General features: G+C 45.5%; 1 protein-coding gene across 1 annotated transcript in view; it reads right to left on the bottom strand.

Moving 5' to 3' along the window:
• Positions 1 to 25025, bottom strand: part of EML5 (EMAP like 5) — a 144780-nt gene that overhangs the window by 60177 nt on the left and 59578 nt on the right. The window contains exons 11-20 of the mRNA XM_075531644.1: positions 17602 to 17769; positions 15754 to 15860; positions 15105 to 15223; positions 13629 to 13815; positions 10958 to 11063; positions 9685 to 9778; positions 9310 to 9410; positions 5148 to 5350; positions 4458 to 4569; positions 2995 to 3122 (exon numbers count right to left, since the gene is read on the bottom strand). Of these exons, the coding sequence (XP_075387759.1) occupies positions 2995 to 3122; positions 4458 to 4569; positions 5148 to 5350; positions 9310 to 9410; positions 9685 to 9778; positions 10958 to 11063; positions 13629 to 13815; positions 15105 to 15223; positions 15754 to 15860; positions 17602 to 17769 (1325 nt within the window). The remainder of the gene's footprint in view (positions 1 to 2994; positions 3123 to 4457; positions 4570 to 5147; positions 5351 to 9309; positions 9411 to 9684; positions 9779 to 10957; positions 11064 to 13628; positions 13816 to 15104; positions 15224 to 15753; positions 15861 to 17601; positions 17770 to 25025) is intronic.

Raw genomic sequence — 25025 nt, 5'->3', positions numbered from 1 at the left:
GGAGTAGAGAAGAGAAGGCTGCAAAAACACAAAACAAAAATGCTTGCAAACATCCCAATTTTGATGAAAAACACTCATCCATTCATTTAAGAACAACACAAAAGGCCCAGACATACCCTGTGACATGGCTGACACAGAAAAAGACAGTGTTAAAAACAGCAAGAGTACAGGGACTCATCACTTATGGTGGGGGTGGGGCTATGAACGGAGAACCCTAGACCTGGGAACGCTCTCGACCCCAAGCTCTCTTTACCAGACTAGAAAGTCCCACCTTTCTCCAGTGGAGAGGCTGGGGGTTTCAAACTGATGACTTTGTGATCAGTAACCCAATGCATAATCCACCAAAAACCATAAACACAAACAAACAAAAACCCAGAGAGAATGTGTTGCCGGTAGAACCACTTTACCAGACATACTAAAGAAAGGTCTTCTGGCTCTTTAATTAGCTGTAATCGTTTTTCAATGAATTCTCTTGAACTTTTAAGGCGGGTGTCCTCAAACTACAGCCGGTGAGGACATTGATTCGCGCCCACCAGGTGTTTTTGCCCCGTTTGTTTTATTGACTTCAAAATAAGATATGTGCAGTGTGCATAGGAATTTGTTCATAGTTTTTTTTTTTAAACGATAGTCCGGCCCTCCAACGGGGCTGAGGGACAGTGAACTGGGCCCTGTTTACAAAGGTTGAGGACCCCTGTTGTAAGGTATAAGATCATTTGACCTGTAAACAGCTGGCAGTGTTTTGCATTTATTTCTAACATACCTTTCTTGCTTTGTTTTATATATATATATATATATATTTGTAATCCAAGTGATTTTTTAATTAAGGAACAGAAAAGTTTCAGGTTTTTCAGTCTCAAAAGGGTATATGATATTGCTGGAAAGAGTGCAAAGCCATGTGGAAGCTATGCTGGGGTTCCCGACTGAACACGAAAAACCACATGGACAAGAACACCCACATGCATGGAAATGGGGAATCCCGGGGACCAAGAGGGCAAGAGCCCAAGAGGCAAAGCACATGTGGGCCCTGAGCAGGCCCCAAGTGGGCCCTGAGGGGCACACCCAGCAGTACCTGTGCATCTCCACCCTCCAACCTGCCACAAGACCAGAGCCAAAGAGAGCAATTGGCTTTCCTGTAGTCAGCCTTTAAGACCTCTGGTTGGAGAGGCGTGGTTGAAGGTATTGGTTGACCCCTTTGGCTGAGTTAGGCCCACCTGTGATATCCGTAAGGTGGGTGTGTCCAAGGTACTGGTTTTACCTGGGCCTGGGGGTGGGGTGGGGCAGGGAGTGCTTTGTTCTGTTTTACTGGATTGGCTAAGACCTCATAGACAAGCGAGACAATATTGAAGAGAGAGCAGTTCTCTTGCTTCTGTTGCCGAGAAGACTTGACATTGGAAACCTTTAAGTCTATCAAAGATATCTGAAATAACAGTACATTATTGAGGCCTTCTAAGTATTTTCTCACAACTGTGAAACGGTTACTGATACCATACTAATGATACATACCCCATCAATGCTTTCCAAGAGACCAAAAGCATGCTAAATCCCATGCCTCCATGTTTTTTCTCCTTCAAAGGCATTTTACATATAGCTGATATTAAAAAGACTAAGCTTGATAATTAATCGGAGGGATCTTCAAAAAGTTGGTGGAAAAGTTGAATTAAAAGACAATGGGATTGCCCTACAAACTTTCGGAAGGCCCATTGCATACAGTGTTCTGCAATGGGATTCCAAGATCTCCTGGATACGTCGGGCTATTGTACCAACATCGAAGCAGGTGCATCGCTCTCCTGTATGCCCACCACCGGTGTCTTAGCAGGGCTGACATGGGAGTTGGAGAATCAGTAATTCTGAACTGACAAAGAAGTAATTCCTTTTCAGAAAAAAAAAGTTAAGACAAATTTGGTCTTAACTATTAAGTTGAATGAGGACAATGTTTCATCAGGATAAGTCCTACCTCATAAAATGCTTTTTAAATGATTTATATTGCTCCCTACTTTTCGGGCAAGACAACATAGTAAGTACAGGGATACAGGAGTCTGGCACATAACACTCCTAATCTCGCTGCGGGCCGGAACCAGCCCAATGGCACCTGACAACAAGGCGATGTGAAGGGTCATATGACCAGCAGCTGCACCGCCATTCCGTTTAAAATGTGTCCCATACACATTTATAATATATATATATATATTTAATTATTTTTTACATTTTTATATTTTCATCCTAAAATGAACACCTTTGATAAAGATTTCCACGAATTGTTATGGACTGAAGTGTGCCTTCCCCCAAGATCACAGACCTAATCCCAGGACCTGTGAATGACTTCCTTTACCAACAGGATCCCAGCAGATGCAGTCAGTTAAAAGGAGGCCACCCCGAAGGACCAAGTGAAGACTGAGCTACGGACTGGAGTGCCAGCACCATAGGCCAAGTGCCATTCGGGACGAGAGACGCGGTTAGCGTCGGCTGGGATCTTCCCGAGCCTCTGGAGAGACCGCTGCCCAGCTCACACTCTCAACGTGAGTCTTCAGAACACCTTTGTTTTAAGCCCGACGTTGGGAATTTTGTACGGCAGCCCTGGGAAACTAGATAGGAATCAACCTTTGGCAAATATTCAGGCAGTATGATTTCTTTTCTTTCCTCAGTGAAAAATGAGCTAAATAGTGTTGCAGCTTTAAGCGTGACAAATATTGAATGTCAAAGAAAATGAAATACAAAATCAATGGAATAAATTATGCTAATTCCAACCGCTTTTCTTCCCATTGGTCTCTAATTGGTGATAAATTACATGAAAGTATTAGCAACGAATCCACCAGGGAGCAGGCACACTTGTTTATTGATTATCACACATTGATAATCAACTTAATCTCTTATGTATATTAACAACCTTTTCTTGATTAACGCAACACTGTTGTTCAGCACCATCAGCTTTAACTATGAAGTGTGGAAGAAGCCCATGTTGTGCGCAGAAGAGCAGCACACGGACGGCGGGCTTACCTGGACCAGCAGCGTGATTGGGCCACTTTTATTCACTTCTAGGATTTCACCATTCTTTGTGCCCACTAGAATGTGGCCGTGTCCTAAGGAGATGGCACGTATGGATGGGTTATCTTCCAAGAGCAGGCCTGCAAGGGTAAATGGAGACGACAACACACGGCTTTCAATAGCGCCAGTGGTATTATTTTGACACTAGAAATCACAAGGTTCCCTTCCCCATATTTTAAGCATTTTCATAAACACACTGTATTTTTTTTTTCAGCTCAAAAATAAGTCCACCTGGGTGCTCTGGTTTTACGGTCCTATACTAGCCCCGATCCCTTCCCATTATTGGACAATCATTTGTTTGCCTCTCTTACCGGTCACTCCTTGCCCACCTCCTGCCCTGCCTAACTCAGAAGCAGCCACAACAGAACCCTGCCTTGCCCTGGATGCCGACACAGAGGCCCTGTGAGACCAGGTCACAGCGCCCCTGGGTTTCCGAGGCTGTAAATCTTCATGGGAGCAGAAAGCCTTGTTTGTCGCCTTGAAAAGCAGCTGTTGGTTTTGAACTGCTGACCAATTGTAACCGACCATGCCACCACAGTTCCTTTCCTGCTGGCCCTGCCTAGAGAATTTAACACAGCTAATTCCCAATTTCCTTTTGCCCAAGGCCACCCCCATTTAAGCCTGTCCTGGGTCTAGGTGTGGCTGAGTGATACGCAGTGGAGAGCCAGCTGCCTCCCAGCAAGAGAACATGCCCTGTGCATGAGCATCAGATGGAAAAAGGCATCAGGGAGCAGTGGAACTTAACCTAGTTCTCTTGTGTTATTTTTGTTTTTTGGGGGGGTGTTCATCCCAGGAAGAAATAGTGTCAGATCTGATCAATGCGCACATGGTCAGGTCATTGGAAGGGGCAGCACGGGGCAGGAATGGAAGGTTGCAGGCAAACGTAGCTTGGAGAGCCTGGCGGACTGCGCCCAAGGAAGACACGTGCTAAAAGAAAGGGCCAGGGGATAGGGCCCAAGAGGTCATACGCACTGCCCTCAGGCAGAACTGTCCCTGTGCGTTTCTGAGACTGTTCCTTCTTAACAGGAGTAGAAAGCCCCGTCTTGCTCCCACGGAGTGGCTGGTGGTTTCGAACTGCTACCTTTCCAGTTAACAACCTGACGGATAACCACTGTGCCACCATGCCGAGTGTGCAGACAAGTTCCTGACTGCTGGCAACTGTGATGCTCTTGTGAGGAATTCCTGTGGAAATTTTACAGCGTTCCAAAGGAGCAACGACACGCCGTCCCGGGTTGGTGTGTCACATCTGCATCATTGAAAATCGAGCTTGCAAGGACAGAGATGAGTCTGGAACCCAGATAAGCAGCTGCTGCCCTTCCAGGACACAGGGAAAGCAGGCCCCAGGGGCTCCTGACCAAGCCTGCCGATGAGCAGGTCATCTCTTCTCCCACACAGGAAACGGAATTCTAACTCGCCTTTGGATCCCGGGGCCAGAGCCGCTCTTTTGATGGCATACGTCTTGAGGCACCTCTCAAAGGAGTCATCCCAGAGAGCCACGACTCCGTCTTTTCCGCCCGTGACGAATCCCTACGGACCGAAAGGGTCAAGTTAACAGAGATATATATACATAAAATCCTTTAAATAGAGACATTCTAGCAGAAAGGCTATGAGCAGCTGGAAGCGACCGCTTGTCCAGAGTGGGCGAGATTTCCCCTCCACTTCCCGGACATAGAGATTCTTCTTGGGGGGCAGGACGTCAACAGAAGGATCCCAGATGGGGAAGCCTGTAATTTCCTGCAGCCTGCATTCCTTCATCTTTTGGAAAACGGAGGTCAATAACAGCCCTCGCACCCCCTAGGCGCGGTGACAATACACAGTGCACTCGGCCCAGCATTTGACACCAAGAAGGAGCTTATTCACTTAAGACAAAACAAACAAACAAAAAAAACAATTAAAAACCAACAACAGCTGACTTATTTGGCTTTGTGTTCACGAGTTTGCCAAGAGAGCGAAAACACAGCCCGGATGCCAGCCCTGGTCCCACGTCTAACAAACCGGCTGCCAGGCACTGTGGCGGGGCAGCCCAGCCAGGGAGGCAGAGAGGGCCGGGAGCTCCCGAGAGCGCTCTCTGCTCCATTCCACCTGCAGTGTCCCCGGCCACTCACCTTCTCCAGCGCGTGCATGCTGAACACGGGCCCGTCGTGCGCTTTCACGGTCTTGACGAGAAAGACGTCCCTCCAGATGCACACGTCTCCCGTGGACGTCCCCGAGAAGGCCATCTCTTCGGTCCACCCGCACACCACGCACATCATGGTCTCGGTTCTCCCCAACGTGCCCACGTAGCCTTTTCGGCCAATCAGGCCTCCCCCTGATTGACCAAAAGAAAACACCACTTTCCAAAACGTTCACCGCAGTAAAGCAGAGGGTTCTTTTTACCTCTTTTTAAAAATCATTTTACTGGGGGCTCGTACAATTATCACAATCCATACATCCTTCCATTTTGTCAAGAACATATGTACATTTGTTGCCATCGTCATCCTCAAGACATTTGCCTTCTACTTGAGCCCTTAATATCTGCTGCTCATTTTCCCCCTCCCTCCCCAACTCCCCCCACCTCATGAACCTTTCATCATTCATAAATTATGATTATTTTGTCATATGCTACATTGTCCGATGCCTCCCCCCGCCTTCTTCTCTGCTGTCCCTCCCCCAGGGAGGAGGCTGTACGTAGATTCCTGTAATCGGTTCCCCCTTTCTACCCCACATTCCCTCCACCCTCCAGGCATCGCCACTCTCACCACTAGTCCTGAAGGAGTCATCTGTCCTAGATTCCCTGTTTCCAGTTGCTATCTGTGCCAGTGTACATCATCTGGTCTAGCCAGATTTGTAAGGTAGAATTGGGATCATGATAGTGGGAGGGAGGAAGTTTTTAAAAACTAGAGGAAAGTTATATGTTTCATTGTTGCTACCCTGCACCCTGACTGGCTCATCTCCTCCCTACAACCATTCAGTAAGGGGTGTCCAGTTGCCTAATGATGGGCTTTGGGTCTCCACTCTGCACTCACCCTCATTTACAATGATAAGATTTTTTGTTCCTTGATGCTTGATATCTGATCCCTTCGACAGCTCATGAAACACCCAACTCACAGCCAATGAGTCCATTCTGACCCACTGTGAGCCTCGGGGGCAGGGCAGAACTGCCCCTGTGGGTTTCTGAGACTACATCTTTACGAGAGTAACAAGTTTTGTCTATCTCCCGTAGAGGGGCTGGAGGTTTCTAACCGCTGATCTTGTGGTTAGCAGCAAAGATAAAAACCAAATTCACTGCCATCGAGCCCATTCTGACTCATGGCAACCCTATAGGACAGGGTAGGAACTGCCCCTTTGGATTTCCCAAACTGTAACTCTTCTTGGGAGTAGAAAGCCCTATCTTTCCCAGGGGGCGGCTGGTGGCTTCAAACTGTTGAGCTTGTGGATCTCAGCCCAAGGAGTAAGCATCAAGCCGCCAGGCTCAAAGGCAGCAGTATAAGGAGAGGTAAAAAGGGCAAGGTCCCAATCAGAGGTGACCACCACCTGCCTGGTTGAGGCAGTCACACCTGTGGCTACCTTTAGGTCACTGCTTTCTGGATAGGCAAAAGCTTGGGCTAAATCCCTCTTCGTAATGTTTTTAAAAATTAAGACATATGAAAGAATACTAAAAATATATAAATACAAATGACCAACACTTGTGTATCCACTGCCAACATGAAAATAATTACTCCAACAATGGAAAGATCATGCCAAGATCATCTCCAATCTTCCTCCCAACCATCCTGAAGGTAATGGTGGTGACTTTCCTGCCTTCCTTTGGGCGTCCACCCCACACGTGTATTTGTGAGTGCTTAGTCAAGGAGTCAAATTATTATTCATGTCTTAAAAGTTTCCACAAACACCCTACTTTGTATATATTCTTTTGTAGCTTGCTTTATTTACTGTTTGCTGGGGACATTTATACATGTTGATTCGCCCCTCTACAAAGCTCTTTTAAAATGGCGATGGCTATACAGTCCTACTATGCGCGCAGCCCACAGATGATCCGCTTCCCTATGAACGGAGTTTCGGCTGCGAGTCCCGGTGCTGGTGCTGGGTAAGCATTAGATGGCAGACCCCAAGGTCGTGGTCCAAACCAACCAGTTAGTCCGCAGGGGAAGGAGGAGGCTGTCTGCTCCTGTATAGACGGACCGCCTTGGAAACCCCAGAGAGGGTCGGGACGCGTCAGAATTGACTCGACAGTAGTGAGTTGTTTTAACATATAAAAGATTCATTGCTTCTATATGTTAAGAAAGAGCACTGGACACCTCTTAGTCAGATGAACGAGCTAAGTACATACTTCTCTTAGATAAGAACTCCCAGGAAAGTCGAAGAGAATCCTGCAGTCCCTAGAGTACGGCCTACAAACAACTCCAACTCGCCCTTTAGTGTCCTGCAAAGTTTGCCTCCCATTGTAACGACTGACCCAACACTGACAGCCACTTTCACTTGCTGAACGTCCAGTTTTTAAATGACCGAGAAGGCTTCAAACCTCTCCTTGCACTAACCAAGGTTAGATAAGCACCATATGCGCCTGTCCTGAATCACCTGCACATCCCACTTACAGCCTGGCAGGCACAGTTTAGAACAGATCTCCGTCGTAACCGGAGGGGTTGTCTGTCCTAAAGCCCCGACGTTTGCGTTTAGTTGGTTCCGTTTCAGGTCTCATCAACCTTCGGGGGCCCAAAAGATACTCAAGTGCACATTCTTCATTTGAAGGCGATCTGCTTTTTAAAGCTGTTATTTCCAAGTCATTTGTTGATTTATTTTTTTAAAGACAGAAATAGAGCTCTGGCGTGCAGCAGGTTAAACACTGCAGTGTGAGCTGCATGGCCATTAATTTGAACCCAGCAGGCGCTCTGAAGAAGGAAAACGAGGTCCTGTGTCACCATAGTTACAGTCTCAGCTGATCCCAAGGGCTCGAGTAGAAAGCAAATGTTTGAGAATGACGATGGCAACAAATGTACAAATGAGCTTGACACAATGGACGGATGGATGGATTGTGATGAGTTCTACGAACCCCCAATAAAATGATTTTTAAAAGAAAAAAGAATTACAGTCTCCGAAACCCTGAGGGGCGGTTCCACCTTGTCCTCCAGGATGGCATCGCCTCCACAGCAATTGGATGGACTGCTGGGGAGTGACCAGATGCTCAAACGTAAAGCAGTTCACTTCGATGCGTAAAATCACAAACGCATGAAGGTACTTCTTTTCGCTCTGCAGGTGTGCAGGTGTATCACCTACTATGATGATGTGATCAGGTTTTAAGCCTTGGGTCTGGAAATCCATTCATCCTACGCAGTTGACAACCTGAAACGTATACACTTGAAAGGCGACTTCTCTCTTCAGCCTCTCTTCTTTCTAGTGTTTGTGTGCCTTCGTGTACACTTACTAGATTTTGTCAGAAAGGATTAAACTTACTTAGATTTGGATGTTACCTGTAAAAATTCCATAAATATATTACTCTATTTGGAAAAGAGACAATTTCCCCCCCAATGTGACTTTGCATAAGACCATACTTCTAGTTACAAATCACGGCAATAGTAATCCCTGTCCATTTCTGTATCGCTTAACATCATCTAAAGAAGTATTAGAAAAATTTCCCTTTAAGAATATGCCTTCAACAGAAGGAAGTATTTTAGACAGCATGTGACGCATCTCCAGAGGTAAATTCTCCAGCAAATATAAATCTACTATAAATATTGATCACCAAACCCAAAGCAAACTCCTCACTGCCATTGAGTCAATGCTGACCCAAACCTTGTGTGTTTCCAAGATTGTAACTATTTATGGTATAGAAAGCCCAGTCTTTCTCCTGCAGAGCCGCTGGTGATTTCAAGCTGCCTACTATGTGGCTCGCAACCCAGTGCACATAAATACAGTTAAGAGACAATCAAATAACAATTCACTATTTGCAATGCAACAAGGTTACAGTGAATTGCTTAAAAAATAAAAATAAATTTGAACCTTTTTTGGGGGGTAACTTGATTTCAAAAGTGATCCAGTCATGGCCGAGTTTTTCACAGTACCTGTTAGCCATTTCCCCCCATGGTTGACATCTTATATCAGAGAGGGACTTTTGTCAAAATAAAAAAAACACCCATGGATTACCATTGACGACAGACTTTGTCCGGATTTACCAATATCCCTTCTCTGTTCCAGGAGTCAATACAGTGTAATGCGTTGCTTCTGGGTAAAACCCCTCCTAGAAGCCACTCAGCACTAAACAGCAATGCTTAAAAAGCGGTGCGTCCTTACCTGCTCGACGCCAAAACCTCAGGTGTTTGATTCCCGCGGTAATCAATCTGTCAGGCACGTAGGGGTTGATCTTGACAACAAAGATCTTGTCTTTACTCCCTCTGCAATACAGGCAAACAATGTTTTCCCACTGAAGGTGCCTCTCTGTACCCTGCCGTGCTGAGCCCATCACCAAGGGCCTGGCACCCACTTGTATCTCAGGTGTGGGCAGAGGGCTCATTCCAGGAGTACACTCTAATGCATTTGGTGGTAATGACGACGGCAACAGTGAAAGGTAACAGGTCTACTCGATTTCAAAACTGTTCTGATTACAAATACCTCTGAAGTCCAAAGGAGTTTTGGTGTGTTGCCAATATCATGGCATGGTCTCCCTACCTGGCCATGGAGAGCTTCTCGCCTTTCCTCCAGTCCCACAGCACAATTGTGTGGCTGTCGTCTGTCCCAACCGATGCCAGGCGCTTCCCATCCGCTGTGGAAATTGACCCGCATTCCCGTTGGGAAGAGGAGAAACGTTCAGTGTGTATTAAAAAACAAGAGCATTGTATTTAAATGTTTATAAAATAATGTTAGCTAGATGGTAGGCATGCACACAACTCTAACAAGCACCAGGATTCCGAAGAGGAGGAAGTGGAACTGGGGCCGATTTTCTCCATTAAGACTTGTCTACTTTGCTATGGGACCACAAGAACGGGATGGGGCCTGGCTGCCATTACCAAGTATTCTGATAAGAAATTCTGTAGATAAATACTGATAAAAATGTGGGGGATGCAGAAGAGAATTTCAAACGGTCACAGAATCCAGACTTTCTGGAGCCTCTCAAACGATCGCTCTATAATTCTCCTGAAGCCACAGGGAAACAAGAAGGTAGTGTGACTCACTAACTATCTATCAGGGATCAAATGGACCACAGGAGCATGAAGGATGAGGCGGGAACCTTAGGGGGCCGCCAGTTTACATGTGATGGGGGAGGATCCACTCAGGAAAAGATAGAGAGGAAGGCCGGACAGTTTGAAGAATAAACTGTCACTCAAGTTTACACGTAGAAGTGATGCGTATTTTTGCCGTGTACATGCTCAATAACAAGAACCATTTTTTTAAGTACGTCGGTTGAAGACACAACCCTGCACAGACAAGGCCCATCACCTAACAACAAGAGCCCTATCCCAGATGGCATTCTACCCCAGGTTACAGGAGTAAGAACCCCAGCATGTATGTCAGGGGCCTGATTCAATCCATAACACTGTCACTTCTGAGAACGACTCAGGAAACATTTTCATTCTCCCTCTTTTTTTGCTTAGCCCTTTTACCCTAAACATTTCCAAAGCTTCCTCTGTGGCTATGAAACCTGAACAGAACAGGGTTTGGCCAAAGCAGACGATACACGCGACTAGTGGTACTTGAGATGGTTTTAGGCATTATGCACACATTTTATTTTACTGGAAACATGTTTCTTTAAATGGCACTAAAAATCATACTCATTCGATTAGAATTATACACCAGCTGGCAAAGTCACAGATCATAGTTGGGATGACTTGGGATACCAGTGTGCACATTTCATAACACGCCTGGGCTACCCAGAATCTCACTGAAACGCTCTGGGTCACCTCCGCGCTGGGATCCTTCATGCGGAGGCAGGAAATGACCTCACCTGAGAAATCAACAGCACAGACACCGCACTGGTGGTAGCCCTTTAGTATCGACAATGGTTTAACCGTCTCTGTGTCCCATATGTGAATGGAAGGATCCCTCCCCACCTACAATAGGAAATAAATACAAGTCATTTTAGACCATGAAATTATGTATTTTTCATATCTATTAAAAGGAAATATAAACTAGGTCTTTCTATTTAAAAAAAAAACCTACATGGAAGACCACATTTCATGACACGAGGTGGGTGGGGGTGGGGAGTAGCAGGTGGGAGGTAGTCTTCTTTGTACTCTATGCTCAAAAAGAAAATGAGACCCGACCTTGGAATTTCAAAACCCTCCAATAAAGCCCTTCAGAAGTACTTTAAAAATAAAGACCATGATTCATTCATTTGGAACACGCTTAAGAAGCATATTTGTTTGAGAAGCCTCCGCGTGCAGAGAGCTGGGGCTGGCTGGTGCTCTTAGAGCAGAGAAGAGAAATCAGAAGCCCCGGAGGCAGGAGAGCGGGTGGTCTGAGCCAGAGCCTGGGGAGGCAGCTTGGTGCCTGCAGGGCCTGAAGCAGAAAGAAGCACCGCTGGTCAGTGAATCCATCAATAGAGGAAGGAGCTTGTGGCCTGTGGCCCAGGGCTCTCGAAGCAGATGGGCTGTTATTTCATCTGACCTCTATTCATGAAAGTCCCTGAAGCACACCATCAATGGCCAGTTTCCAGAAGTGTTCTGTAGTCCTGGGGTCATGTTCCAACCCCTTTCTACAGGTCAGGGGCACAGAAGGACTTCAAGAGACACCCCCTACACTTCTGATTAGTTCTCCCCTCGAGTCCATAACCCAACAATTCCAACACATGGGGGTATGCAGTGTTCTTTTTTTGGTTTGGTTTTTGTTTTCAAATTTTATAGTTTCTTACTTCTCTGGTGAACCATCCCTGCAGATCAAATCACAGAAGAATCTTTCTTCTTTCTACTAAGACACTTCATTTATCTTTGCCAACACAACATTGGCCTTTAGAGTCCCCCTGCGTTTCTTCATCTGGTTCTTGCGTTCCTTATGCTGTTGTTTTTCTTCTCATACAAGCCATGCCTTGCATGTGTTTAAGTTCATGTTTCTTTGCAGAATCCAAAGATTCCTCAATCATGCCAAAGCCAGCAGTCTTGCCACCACAAAAATGGGTTCTAAATCCAAACATGTCCTCTGGGGTGGTCTGCTATATGTTGGCTAGTTGTCCACAAATTTCACCATCACTTTCCCAGGATCAAGGGCATCAATGACCACTTGTTTTCAATGAAGTCATCATTGGTCATGAACCTCCTGGTCTTTGATACTTTTATGCATGATACAATACACTTAGCATGCCTCCCAGCTTCCTCCTGTCAGGTCAACAACGCATCCCTCTGAAGGGCCACAGGTAATCATCCCTCTATTCCGGTGCTGTGGTACTTGGTGCATAGCTCTATACTAGTAGTTTGAATGAGGGGGTGGGTCGGGGAGGAATCTGTGTCTCAGGGGACACTTGGTGATGTCTAGACACATGTTTGGCTGCCACAGCTGGCAGAGGGGCTCCGGTCCATTGAGCAGGTAGAGGCCAGGAGTGCTGTAACACCGGACAACATGACAGGCTGGTGTCGCCCACAATGAAGAATGACCGGACCCAAAGTGTCAACAGAGACTGAGAATCCCCGCTCTGCTGTCATGACGCCGTCTGCCTATGTTCAATGGGACGAAGTTACCCAAGGCGGGCCTCCCCCCAATCACTCTTCCGCTTGAGCCCAAGGCTGCAGGTCTGCGTCAGTCCATCTTGTTGAGAACCTTCCTCCCTTAGGCTGACCCGCTAGGCAAAGACGTACAGAGTGATGCAATCTGCCCCCCCCACACGTCCTGGCGGTAAGAATATGTTCACAGTGCTTGAGCCAGAGAGGATAAGGGCTTTAATCTTTACAACTAATTAGCTGAATGCTCTTAGTAGCTAATCTCTCCAACATAAACTGCCTCAATGTGTAAAAGAGGGAAATGCTGACCGTGATGCACCCTTTTTGCTGGACTGAACCATTGGATTGTATGATAGGTTAATTATAGATCAATTAAAAACCAAATAAAAGTAAATACATACACACTAAAAAAAACCCAAGGGAAAATAATTTCTCTCTTAAAAAAATCTGTCAAGTATTTGTTTATAGAATTCTATTAACATCACTCCTTCCCATTCTTCTCTGAGAAGACCCATAAAGAGAGGTAGGAATTAAGACTGTTCTCTGTATTTTCTACTTTAATAGTTGTGTTTTTACTTTGGTAAGTATGAATATGTTATGACCATGGCTGCAAAATAAAACATAGTCCTCTTGTTGGTCACAGAAAAAGTTAGATTATTTAAAATCTGAATTATTCAACCTGAACCAGATTTCTAGTTCTTATGTTTTTTTTCATCATTTTTACTCGTGAAAAATTTTAAAAGGGAGAAATTTAAGTGTTAGTCTAACTGAAAGAAGCCAAGCCAGAGCTCTAGGTAACAACTGCAAATTAAAAATATCATAATACACAAAGCCCTCCCTAAAACTAGAAACATTTAGATAAATTTGATTAACAATCTGAAAATAAAAGAATTCCGTATTCTTCACTTTTTAAAGTACAAAAGCTATCTCGGGAGGTAGACTAACCCAGGACAAGGCCTAACCTACCTGGCCTGTGGCCACGTAGTCTTTCAGAGGATGGAGAGCCAGGCAGAGAATGTCCCCATCGTGCCCCAGGTAAAAGCGCTGTGTGTTCTGCTGCCGGTTGTAGATGACCCCCACCGCAGCCACATGGTACACGATCTCACCAATTTGGGTGTAAAACAGATTACTTCGACAGTCATAGCCTCTGTAACTAGTAGAGAAGGTAAAACCACAGTAAATTAACCCTGGCCTTTTACAGTCGATTTGGAATACACAGAGTTCACGAAGTTGGTTCTCTGAGAGCTCTTCAATGTCTAGTTTTAAGGAATGGGAAATCCTTCAAAGAAAATAATAGGTGTCTCAGGCCCCATAAGCTTTTACGAACCGCTTTGATTTCAAACAGCCCCTAAATGCAAGCTGTCATATTGAAAGAAGTAATGTGTGAAATACCGCACCCATACACTGCTTTTTATGCGAGTATAATATTAGCCTTTATATTATACAACCAGTTACTTTTTAAAAATAAGTGTGTATGGAAAGCAATGTACACCTGTACTTGCTTGTATTTGTGAAGAAAATGTATGTGAAGCTAAGTAGCACTGATGACCTTCGGAGGGGAAATGCTAGTGGTGGGTGGGGAGCAGCAGTGGCTGGGAGATTTCCAAAATATAGCCTTTCCCACACACTACTGAACCAGGAAACACAATGCATGCTCCAAAAGTAAATATTGTACACATGTAGGGGGAACACAACTACATTTCCTTAAAACATAGCTCCTTTCTGGGAGCTTCAAATCTGTAAAGATTACAACCAGGCAGAAATACGCCATCAGTTTAAACAGTGGGGTAAATAAATGTTCATTAGATAAATGCCTCCCACATTCTTGAGAAGTGCCATCAAGCAGGTACGGGGGTGGGGCCTGAACACTCAGTTGCTGCCAATCTGAGAGGTGAGGTCTCAGATGTTCTCAGAATCCAGCGCGGTCCTTTATTGAAATGAAAATACGAAGACCCAACCGCTGTGAGCAAACGAAGCCGTGGCGTCACTGCGAAGCCGGCGTGTTGAGGGGGTGGCGGCTTCTCCTGCTTACAGAAAGAATGCCCACTGCATTTCACAGATTTCATGAACACTAAGAGTGCATCCCAGGAGCCGGGGCGCTGTGGATTGTTAGGTGCTGGGACTGCTAACTGTGTGGTCAGTGGTTCAAATCACCCGGTGCTCCGTGGGAGAAAAGGAGGCTCTCTGCTTCGGCAAAGATTCATAGTCTTGGAAACCGAGACTATCGGTTCGATGGCAGTGGATTTGGTTTTATAAGGTGTTTATTACGTGTCAAAAGCTCCAAGGCACTACAAACACGTACTCATCAGACCTCTACCGAGTAGACACCGTGACTCTCTGTTTCACAAATGGGGAAACCGAGGCACAGACATATTAGTCACTTGTTCAAAGGTCTGAACCACCCCCCGCCCCCACCAGGTCAGGGAAAAGCAGTTGCTGTACCCGTGGACGAAATGCAGGCGGATGCTGTTTCCTGGGGGTCTCTCTCGTCTTTTAGAAGTAGCACTTAGTTGTTTCTCTTTGCATTGCGCTTTAAGCTGAGGTAGATCTTCTTTGTAAACCTTTAAAAAATGCACAAAAGGGGGAAGAGTCTTACAACATACAATGACCAATGACAGGCTCTTGATAATACAATACAATGACATACAATGACAGGCTCTTGATAATAACGTTCCTCTACTGGGGTCACTGCTGATTATTCAAGATCTAACAAATGCCTCACATGAGAATGCACTTTATGAACTTTCCTATGCAGAAGACGAAACTGCATTGGATCTCCTACCCGTCACGCGGACAAATACATATGCAGTGTTCCAGGACACTTTAATGCTTCATAAATTATTGTAGAGGAAATAAATGGATGTTAACCAAATCTATAAGGCAATACGTTACCAACCCACATAACATACCAGGCACTTTGTGTAAAAGGATTATTTTACAGAAGTGTCCTTCACTCCTAAAGGAGGAAAACTGAAATAACCACAAAAGGGTTGGGAAATTCCAAGCAATAGACGAGTCAAGGCTGAGGAACAGGAGAATATGCAGCTGCACACTTCTAGGGGAAAATTGCCTCATGACAGAACAAAATTACCTGTCGACGGTAAGTTAGCTGTGTTTCTTGTTCAATTTCAGAATCCAGTTCTGGAACATCAGACAGGTCTGAATCTGATTCATCACTATTCGAATCAGCCAGACTTTCTGCAATTTTTAAAAATAAAATGAGGTTTTAAAAAAGGCTCCTTTATCAAAACCAACAACAAAAGCAAACTCCCTGCCACTGATTTGATGTCAACTCACAGCGACCCTACAGGACAGCGTACAGCTGCCCCTGGGGCGTTCTGAGATTGTGACTCTTTAAGAGAGTTGAAAACCTCAACCTTCTCCCATGGAGTGGCTGGTGGTTTCAAACTGCTGACCTTACAGTTATCAGCCCATTGCATTACCAAAACCAATGAGTAAAAGCATCATCAGTGCCCAGCTATCAGACTGAATAGCTTCCTGGGTCTTAAAAGGCTTGTTTCCAAACAAACAGCCACCTATGTGAGATGTCAACTAAGTCCACATGGAAGAATCCCGCAACATCCATAACACAAGGACTGTGCATTATATAATCACAAGCTGAAGGAAGGGATAGTTCCAGAGCCTCCATGGTGAGATTCCAGTTTGCAGGAGGCTACGGATGACAGTGGAAAGCCACGATACGTTTGCAAGATCTACGCAGGAAATAAGCCTCCAGGGATTTCCCTCCATCTATAATGGAGGGATGGGAATAAACTGGGTACCGAACAGAGAATTGGACTGATGGCGATAGTAGATCAAAACTGTAAACCTGACTTGAACAGGTGAAATGCTGTCACTTGATACCTGCTGCGATACCTTTTGGGCCTGATCTGTTTTCAATATTGTCTGTGTTTTGGGTTTTGTTTTTTAATATTGGGGTTTATCTCTGATGTATCTTGCTATTGTGGGTAGCCCTCTTGAATTTATGTTATATGTTTTTCTGTGTTTCAGTATACGAACCCCAAAACTGATGAACCTATAGAGACAACAAGCAGAATAAGGGTTCCTGGGGGGACGTGGTGGGCGAGGGAAGGAGTGAAGGGGACTGAGATCAAGGAGTTCAAGGAGGAAGAGGATGTTTTGAAACTGACTGAAGCAGCAGCTGTTCAACACTGCTTGATGTAATTAAACTGTGGAATAGTCTGGTATCTGTAAGAGCTCCCAATAAAACGCTTTTGAAAAAAAAAAGGTATAAGGAGTTTTAGGAAAGGACTAAATATTTTAAGCATAAAACATTTTAAACATAAAAGTTATCAGCAAAAGACATGGAGACGGGCCGTGAAACGAGCAAACGGAATGACCTATGCAAGTGACACAGAAGCCAGTCATCTGTCCTCCAGGGGCCCTCCCTCTCCCCCTCTCTCCCTCCCCCCTCCCCCCTCCCGCTCTCCCCATCCCTCCCTCCCCACCCACGGCACACTCAGTCGTGCCGCCAAGTCCCTCCCCGGGGCTCCGACGACTGTGACACGTCAAACTCAAATGTCTGCCCAAAGACAGGTGACTACAGCCAACATGAACACGGCAAGTAGCTGAGACTACTAGATGCAACAGGTGAATGGGCCTGAGGTCACGCGTGTCTAAAGAGCACGGATAACACCTGGCTGCGAGTCCCCCAGGGATCACCTTAGACGTCAGTGTTGCTAAGGGAACGGTGTCTTCAGTCATCATTTGCTATATTTAAATGCAAGCAAAAGCGCTCTGCATTTCATGATGTGACATTTGACTTGAAACAGAGACTGACACTTTCATGCAAAATGTCCAATACTGGCAAACTCGATGACTAGGTTTTGAAGCTAGGTGACACTCTGAACTGGTCATGACTGAGGCTCTACTGAGGTTATTTGTCAGGGAGGTGGTGGAGGTTGCTTGTGTCACTCACCTTGGGGTGCTACATGAAGAGAGTCTTTCAGTTTCCTCTCAGGAATGAACTTCCACTGAAAGACTGAGTGGTCCGCTCCACCAATGGAAATAACCCACTGATAGTCATGGGACCATCTGACATTAGTTACGTGCGCAGAATGGCCGATGTATTTTTTAAACTTGGACCCTGTAATGGAAAAACCCTCTTTAGCTTGATGAATGAATGTCCACACAAATGATGTGATACATCTTCAAATCACAACTTCTATACCTGTATCCCCTTCCACCAGCTTAACAATGATGATCAAAGGAAAAAGAGTTAATAATGGAAACATTTACAGAATGAATAAATGAACTTATAATACTAGATACAAATATTTTTTTCTCCTAATTCATAATAGACTTTGGTAGGAACTACGGGGCTATTGGGCATTCTTACACTGCTTTGAGAAAAGCAAGCAGTCTCAAGGGGAGCAGCTATTTTTCACAGTAAGATGATAAAGCGTTTAGCCTTACGGCCTTTAATCTTAAGTAAAACTGAGAGGACCAGAGTCTACTCCACCTCTGCCCCCTTGATTCTCAACCCAAGTATCCAGCGGAGCATGTTTATGATGCGTGTCGCTGACCAAGTACAAGCCCAGTGATTCCAGAAACACAGACGGCTTGTCCACTATGAGCAGACTGGACTTAGGCCAGGCGTTCCAGGTTGCCTCGACAACCAAAATCTAAACAATGCAATACACGATATTGATCAGAAAAAAGATTAAAATGTATGGTCATCTCAATCGATGCAGAAAAGGCCTTTCCCGTGATACACACCCTCCATAAACTAATAAAGAAGCACCCCTCAAACTGATGGAGAGCATCCATACAAAGCCGTCGTCAGCATGATACTTAATGATTCAAGAGAGCACGCCTTAAGATCAGGGCCAAGACAAGGACATCTCTTCTCACTCCTTCTACTCAGGATCACCCCAGAGGCTGGAATCAGAGCAATCAGACAAGAAGTAGTAGCAGGCCTCTGGGATGGGAAGGGAGAAGGAAATCGATACCTACTTGCACCCGGCACGAGTGTGTAGGGAGAAAATCCTAAGGCACAAGCACACACACACACACACACACAGAGACGAGCAGAAAGAATAAACAAGTTGTACAACATCACAGAACAGGAGACTCACGGACAGAATCCTTGGTAGTTCTATCTATATAGTAGCAAGGGACCATCCAAACACAACATGAAGAATTCTACTTAGAAATGCCTAAAACCCAACAAACTGCCTAGAAATAAAAATGGAACAAAAAATGTGGATGCTGAAAAACCATAGAACAACATTAGAAGAAATACAAGGCGACTCACATAAGTGAAAAAGCTATCGCGTCTTCATGGTGGAAGACATGTGATTGTTATGGAGGCAACAAGGCCACAGTCCCCCAGTGGAGCTACAGATGCAATGTAGACTTCATCAAAATCCCAGCCGGCTTTTAGCAGAAATTGACCAGCTGGTCCTAACATTTATGAGACCAGGGTAGCCAAAAGAACCTTGTAATGGAAGAGCAAGGCGAGAGGGCTCACGCATCCCCATTTCAAAGCTGCATTAACCAACACTGTGTGGCACTGGCATGGGGCACGCATGGAGAGATGTAACAGGGAAGAAGTCATACGTTTACTGTTAATTGACGACAGTTTAATGGGAGAAGAAATAGTCTTTTCAGGATTTGGACACCCAGATCGCCACATTCTGAAGGATGAATTTGGATCCTGTTAGGACTGATGTCCCCCTCTCCTGAAATAAGCCTCAGCTTGGTTAGGCCGTCATTGTCCTCCACTTTGTGATGATGTGGTTGTCTTCTGTTGTGCAGCCTAACCTTTACGATGCGAATGAAATGGGAGTTAGAGTTCTGTCGGTGAGGCCGGGAGGGTGCAGACTATGGGATTAAATTGTAGTTTGAGTCAATCTCTTATGAGATTAAACAGCTGAACACATCGGAGAAACCTACAATCACCAAGAGAGATTCAGATCCAGGAACAGAGCATCCTTTGGACCTGGGGCCCCTGGGCTGGGAACCCTTGCACCCACGACTGATGTTAACACATCTGGAGGTGTGCAGGGAGGCCACACCCACGATGTGGCCAGGAATCAAGAGCTTTCTTCCAGAGTCAACAGAGCGAGAGCCTTCCCTAGAGCCGGTGCCCTGGATTTGGACTTACAGCTTCCTCAACTGTGGGAACACCACATTTTGTTTGTTCACGCCAACTATTTATGACACTTCTGAAACAACCGCTCGAGATAAGGAAACAGACTCCTACCTGACATATGTAAAGATGAACTCCAATTGAACAAAGTCGTAAAGGTCTGAGCTATAACTACAATCTCTTAGAAGAAAACACAACGGAAACACAACCTTAAGGTTTTTGAGACAGGACACCAAAAGCAAAAGAAAAATCAGACAGGGCCTCATAATTAAAAAAAAAAACAACAAACCAAACATGTATGCTTCCAAAGACAAGAAAGTAAAAAGTCGATCCAGAGAATGGAGTAAATAATTGCAAACCGTATATGAATATCTGATAAGGGTTTACTATCCAGGACATACAAAGTATGCGCACAACTCAGCAATAATAAAATAAACAACTGAGTTCCCCTCAAATGAGCAAGGCACTTGAATACACATTCCTACAAATAAGAAGAGTCCATCAGTAGGTTAAGAGAAATCCAACATCATCGCTTAGTAGGGCAATACAACCCAACTCACCGCGAGATGCTGCTCCACACTCACTGAAATGGCTAGAATGAAAGACAGATAATAGCAAGTGTTGGCAAGATGTGGGCACGTCGGGCCCCTCGCGCATGGGATGAAAAACAGGGCAGACACATCGGAAACATGTCAGTCCCTTAAAAACGTCAGGATCAAACCCAGCCGTCCACTCTTGAGTACATAGCCCCCAAGAACATCCCAGCACAAACACTTGTCCCTGTATGTTTATGAGCATGACTTCTAAGAGCCAGAAATAGAAACCATCCAAATGGCCCCCAACCAAGGAGTGGATAAAATAAAATGTGGGGTATCGCACAATGGAATACTTTTTGTCAGTAGAGAGAAACGAAGCACTCGGACCTGCTCCAACGCGAACGAATGTTGAAAAGAATCAGACAAAAAAAAACCCTCAGTAATATGATTCCATTCCTATGAAATACCCTGAACAAGGAAAGCCTTGGAGAGATGGAAAGTCGGTCGGTGGTTCCCCAGGGTGTGGGGATGGGGGGATGGGCAGTAGCAAGAGCTTTCTTTTTAGGGGGATGAAAATAGTCTGGAAGAGATAATGGTTGTGGTGTACAACTTTGTGAATATGCTAACAATAAGTGAATTGTGTGTACTTTGGCACATTGGGTTTTGTGATAGGCTAATTTCTCATGATTTAAAATTGTTAGGCCACTTCTCTGCTTAACACTCCCCAATGATCTCTCATTCCCCCGAGTAGTCAGTATCCTCACAACGGCAACATGGCCCCCATCACCTCGTTCCTCAGCCTCTCTCTGTGGCTACACTGACCCCTTCCAAACCAGTCACGCTCCCACATTAAGGCTTGATGTGGATAGCTGCCTTTTGCCTAAAAGAGTTTTTCCCCAGATATTTTCTTGGTTATACCCCTTTACCTCCTGGAAGTCTCTGATCATCATTTTGCGGTGGTTATCACTTGAACGAGGTGCCCGCACAGCTGGCCCCGCCTCATCACGGTCTTAACTACAATAGCACAGACAAAGCACGGCTTGGTCACGAGCCATCCATCCTCACCACGGTCAGGTGGGAGCCCACTGCTGCCGTCGCTGTGACAACCCATCTTGTGGAAGGTCTTCCACTCTTCCTTTCTGCTGACCTTACCAACATGACGTCCTGTCCAGGGCGGTCCCTCCCGAGACCAGGTCCACAGGACCTGAGGTGACGTCTAGCCATGCTTGCTTCTCGGGAGCATTATGACTGCAGTTCTTGCGTGAGAGGTGGCTGTTCTTCTGGAAGTCTATGGTGTACATTCAATATGAGTCACCGGGACCATCGCTCAAGAGCATAAATGATCCCCCAGTCCTCCTTACTCACTGTCCAGCTGTCGTATGCACACGTGGGGACAAAACATGTCACGGGTGAGTCAGGTGCACCTTCGTCTTCAAAGAAAGTGTCATCTTTTCTCTCTTCTAAAAAGGTCTTCCAAAAAATAAAAATAATAAATTTAGAAAAAACATTTTATAAAAAGGTCTTCCGTGGCAGTTTTGCCCAATGCAATACGTTTACTTCTTGACAGCGGTTTCCATGAACAAGGAGCTCTGGTGGCACTGTGGATCAGGCAATGGGCTGCGAACGACAAGGCCGGCAGTTCAAACCCACCCGTGCCTCCGTGGGAGGAAGACGAGGTTGTCTGCTTTATAACAGTGTGCAGTCTCAGAAAGTCCCGAAGCGGGTGACGCTATGCTGAAACAGGCCAGGGCGGGCTGCAGACACGTTTCATCCTGAGTTTTAGAGGGTAGAATACAAATGCTGTTAATTGCCAGGGTTTAGTTTAGTTGTTTGTTTGTTTTTTCTGAAAAGGGGCGAGAGGCCACATTCCGTTAGGGAACCTGTGCTCTCTGGGGTTGCCATGAATGAGAATGACTTGGTGTCAGTGGCTGGGTGGGTGGGTGGACTTCCATGGGCAGTGACTGTGAGTCCAAGCACAATGAGATTCCCGACAATGTTCATCTTTTCTCCATTCATCAAAAGGTTGTCGGATGGTCCAGTTGTAAGGATTTCTGTTTCCTTACATTGAACTGGAATCTCAACCGGAGGTTGTATGTAGTCTTTGGTCTTCATCAGTCATAAGTCCTTCGACTTACCGAGTACTCCGCAGAGTCAGGAAGGTGGTTATCTTTCTATTGCACATTGTTAACTACCTCCCTCCAATCCTGATGCTGTGTCCTTCTTCATCTGGCCTGGTTCTTGCATATTTGCTCAGCGTACAGGTGGAACAAATACGGTGAAAGGACACAGCCCCAGTGCACACTTCTGACTCCAAACCAGGCAGTCTAGCCTCGTGGTCTCTCAACAACTACCTCTGAGCCCATGCCAGGTTCCATGTGAACCAGTGACGTATTCAGGAATCCTTGCTCTTCTCAACATTGCCCAGCATTTTGATGATTCACACGACAGAATGCCTGGGACCAGTCAATAAGCACCAGTAAACATTCTTGTGTTATTTTCTGCTTTCAGCCAAGATCTATCAGATGTCGGCAATGACAGCCTTCGCACCACATCCTCTTGCTGAATCTGGCTTGAATTCCTGTTGATATATTGCTGCAGAGGCTTTTAAACCGTCTTCAGTAAAGATGTGGATGGATGGAGCAAAGAGCAGTCCGAGATATTATATTTCACACTGCAACCTGCCTCTAGGCCACTCCCTTCACCTCTCTTTCCCATTCATATCCCTTTCAAACAAACGTAAGGTTTACATATTTATTATGCTGATGCAATTGCCTGCCTCCCCTGCACCTTCCATTCACCCCGTATAAGAGCTACGAAGTCTTTTCTGTTGGGTGCATCAATTTTATATCACAACTGATTAAAAATCATGCCTGACTTTTAATATTCAAAACTTTTCAACCCGACTCCTCCTTTTAATTTAAGCACCAATCTCGAAGCATCTATTCTGTAGGGAAAACTACTACTTTTACTGATTTCCCAACCTCCTCTTTTGTTTGAGGAGGGAGGGAGGGGCTGGAGGTCAGCTCCAAGGATGATCTAATGACAATAATTAGCTGACTCCTCATTAAGCCCTTCTCTTCAGAAGAACTTGTTTTAAAAGCCTGAACATACTTCCAGCAAAAAATAGGTCAGCCATACTATTACTATAGGGCCTTTAAACACACACACACACACACACACACACAGAGACATAGACACACACACACACATCACAACACAATAAAACAAGCAAAAAAAAAAAACCCACTTGGTCAGGTGGGCAACTATCAATCGATTTTGGCCTAACTATAGTCTACATTTATCATGACACTGAGGATTTTCTATGATATATTCCATAAAAAAGAATTACCTCTAATATAGAAACAAGATGAACAACTAAAATAGGAGGCCCTTCTTCTGAAAAATATCTTTTAAGAGGTGTGATTTTCAGGGACACATTTCTCTCACATTTTAAGAATTAGGGCTTTCAAACCATCAATCCTTTCAAAAAGGCCATCTTGATAGTATGAAAGGGCAGAGTTGTTATGGGGTCCCATTCAGCTGCACCCCCAGCAGCCCCCTACAATGTGACTGCTACAGGGGGGGGCCCTTCCTCATCTCCACTGATGGGGTGCAGACGGGGCTACTGTGTTCTTTTCGAAAGTGGACCAGCAGGCCTTTCTTCTCGGTCTGTTTTAGGCTGAACATTCTGCTGAAATCGGTTCAGCAGAATAACAACACAAAAGCTTCCGCTGATAGATGGCGGGGGGTGGTGGTGTTGTGTTTGAGGTGCAGTGACCAGAAGTCAAACGTGGGCCTCCCACATGGACGGTGAGAACCTGCCACCAAACCACGAAGCTCGAGTTGCGGAGGCGCCGTGGAGTCAGCTCTGACCGCTAGCGACCTGATGCCTAGCAGAAGGCAACGCTGCCCGGGCTGGAGTCAGCCTCACTATGGTTCCTATGTTAGAGCCCGGCGCTGTACCCCCAGTGTCAATCCATCTCCTTGAAGTCCTTTCTCTTCCCTGCCCCTCTATTCTACCCAGCATGATGTCTTTCTCCAGGGACTAGTCTCCCCTGACGACATGCCCAAAGTACATGCGATCAAGTCCCACCGTCCTTGCCTCTAACGAGCACTCTGGCTGAGCTTCTTCCACATGGGCACATCTTATGTACAGTGCTTTATCCAACCGATACAACTTAAGAACACCACTGATGACAGACTCAAGTGGGTTCAGACCCATAGCGACCTTACGTACAAACGAACAGAACACTGCCTGGCCCTGTGCCAGGTGGGCATTCGCAATGAAGCCAGGTGGAACATGTGCCCCTCGATGTCCTATTTAAAAAGAGTCTTTACTCACGGGAAAACGGTAAGGCTAGTTTAATAAACACTGAGAAACCCTTCACCTTAATCCATTACCGAGATTTACCAATTTTGAACATTTTACCCCCTTTTTGAACCATTTGGGAGTTAGCTGCAGACAAAAGAGCATTTCCCTCCAAATTCTGTCAGCGCATATCTCCTGAACACATGTATGTTTTCCTCATAACTACAACATGCCTGGCAAATGCAGGAAACAATAATCATCATACAGTATTTCATAGTACATGTTCTCTGTTCAGATCTGCCCAACTCCAGCCATGTCCAGCAGAGCTACTTTCCCATCACGGTCAATTCTCGCATCAGTGATGTTAAGGCTGGATCCCGTGGAGAAGGCAGTGTGTATCAGGT

The sequence above is a fragment of the Tenrec ecaudatus genome, chromosome 14 (genome assembly GCF_050624435.1).
Source record: "Tenrec ecaudatus isolate mTenEca1 chromosome 14, mTenEca1.hap1, whole genome shotgun sequence".
Classification (NCBI taxonomy): Eukaryota; Metazoa; Chordata; class Mammalia; order Afrosoricida; family Tenrecidae; genus Tenrec; species Tenrec ecaudatus.
This window is presented reverse-complemented; position numbering and strand designations above follow the sequence as displayed.